Source organism: Octopus bimaculoides, chromosome 7, assembly GCF_001194135.2.
Source record: "Octopus bimaculoides isolate UCB-OBI-ISO-001 chromosome 7, ASM119413v2, whole genome shotgun sequence".
Taxonomy (NCBI): Eukaryota; Metazoa; Mollusca; class Cephalopoda; order Octopoda; family Octopodidae; genus Octopus; species Octopus bimaculoides.
The window spans coordinates 72,935,234-72,936,364 of NC_068987.1; the positions used below are offsets into that span (position 1 = coordinate 72,935,234).

General features: G+C 37.5%; 1 protein-coding gene across 1 annotated transcript in view; it reads right to left on the reverse strand.

Annotated features, from left to right (window-relative positions):
• Positions 1-908, reverse strand: part of LOC128248353 (monocarboxylate transporter 12-like) — a 21,345-nt gene extending 20,437 nt beyond the window's left edge. The window contains exon 1 of the mRNA XM_052969437.1: positions 834-908. Within this exon, the coding sequence (XP_052825397.1) occupies positions 834-908 (75 nt within the window). The remainder of the gene's footprint in view (positions 1-833) is intronic.
• Between the last annotated feature and the right edge of the window lie 223 nt (positions 909-1,131).

Here is a 1,131-nt window from a genome sequence, read left to right on the forward strand (position 1 = left end):
CGTTTGTTTATGCAGTCGGCACTTAATGTATATCGGCTGAATGGACGTCAGTGATTGGTCGAAATTACAGAAATACGACAACTTTAACATGGAATAACTTAAGGATTTCTTTTTTTTTTAAGAAGACTAAGAGAAAAAGATGTTTTATATGACACATTCTACCAGTGTTCCAAGTTTCAAAGTGTTTCGTTAATGAAAAATGTGGCCCCCGTTTTAAAAAAGATCCCAAATTAAATAAAATTTGGAATTTTGCGGAGGGTGAAAATTGGTGACAAAAACAGGACGGCGAAAACAAACAGGAAGGGCTGCTGAGCCTAAACGAGGTGAGGTGGCGAACGCGGAGGAGTAAGCTTGGACAACAGACAGACAAGAATGCCTCTGATCGCTCCAGCTGAGTCAGGTTATTATATTATTATATGATTGAAAGCCACGCATCCATTTCCAAGTAAGTTTTATCTATCTATCTATCTATGTGTGTGTGTACGACGGGCTTCTTTCAGTTTCCGTCTACTAAATCCACTCACAAGGCTTTGGTCGGCTCGAAGCTAGAGTAGAAGAAGACACTTGCCCAAAGTGCCACGTAGTAGGATTGAACCCGAAACCATGTGCCTGCATTTTATATATATAATATATATTAATACACCATTATAACATGTCACGATACAAACATACGCATGCTTGCGTACATACACATAAAAAAATAATAAAATACAAAAACTAATACAAAAAATGAAACAAAACTTCAACGAAAATAGACAAATGAATAGATAGATAGATAGATAGATAGATAGATAGATAGATAGATAGATAGACAGAGAAACAAGTGTACAAACCTGTTGGCTGGCCGGTGTAGAAGACGAGGAATGGTTAGCTAGATCCTGTTTGAGTCCTTCTGTACTTGTAGACATGTTCTTAGTGTTATAAATATTTTTGTGAGAACCTGGGTGGTTGGGTAGCAGCAACAGTATTGTAGAGGTGACGTCGAAAAAGTTCCCTTAAATACAACAGCAACATGTAGATTGCTGTGTGTTTGTAGTTGATGTGAGTTTATGAATGACATCCGTTGCGACATCGACACATACACACACACACACACACATACATACATACATTCATACATTCATACATACA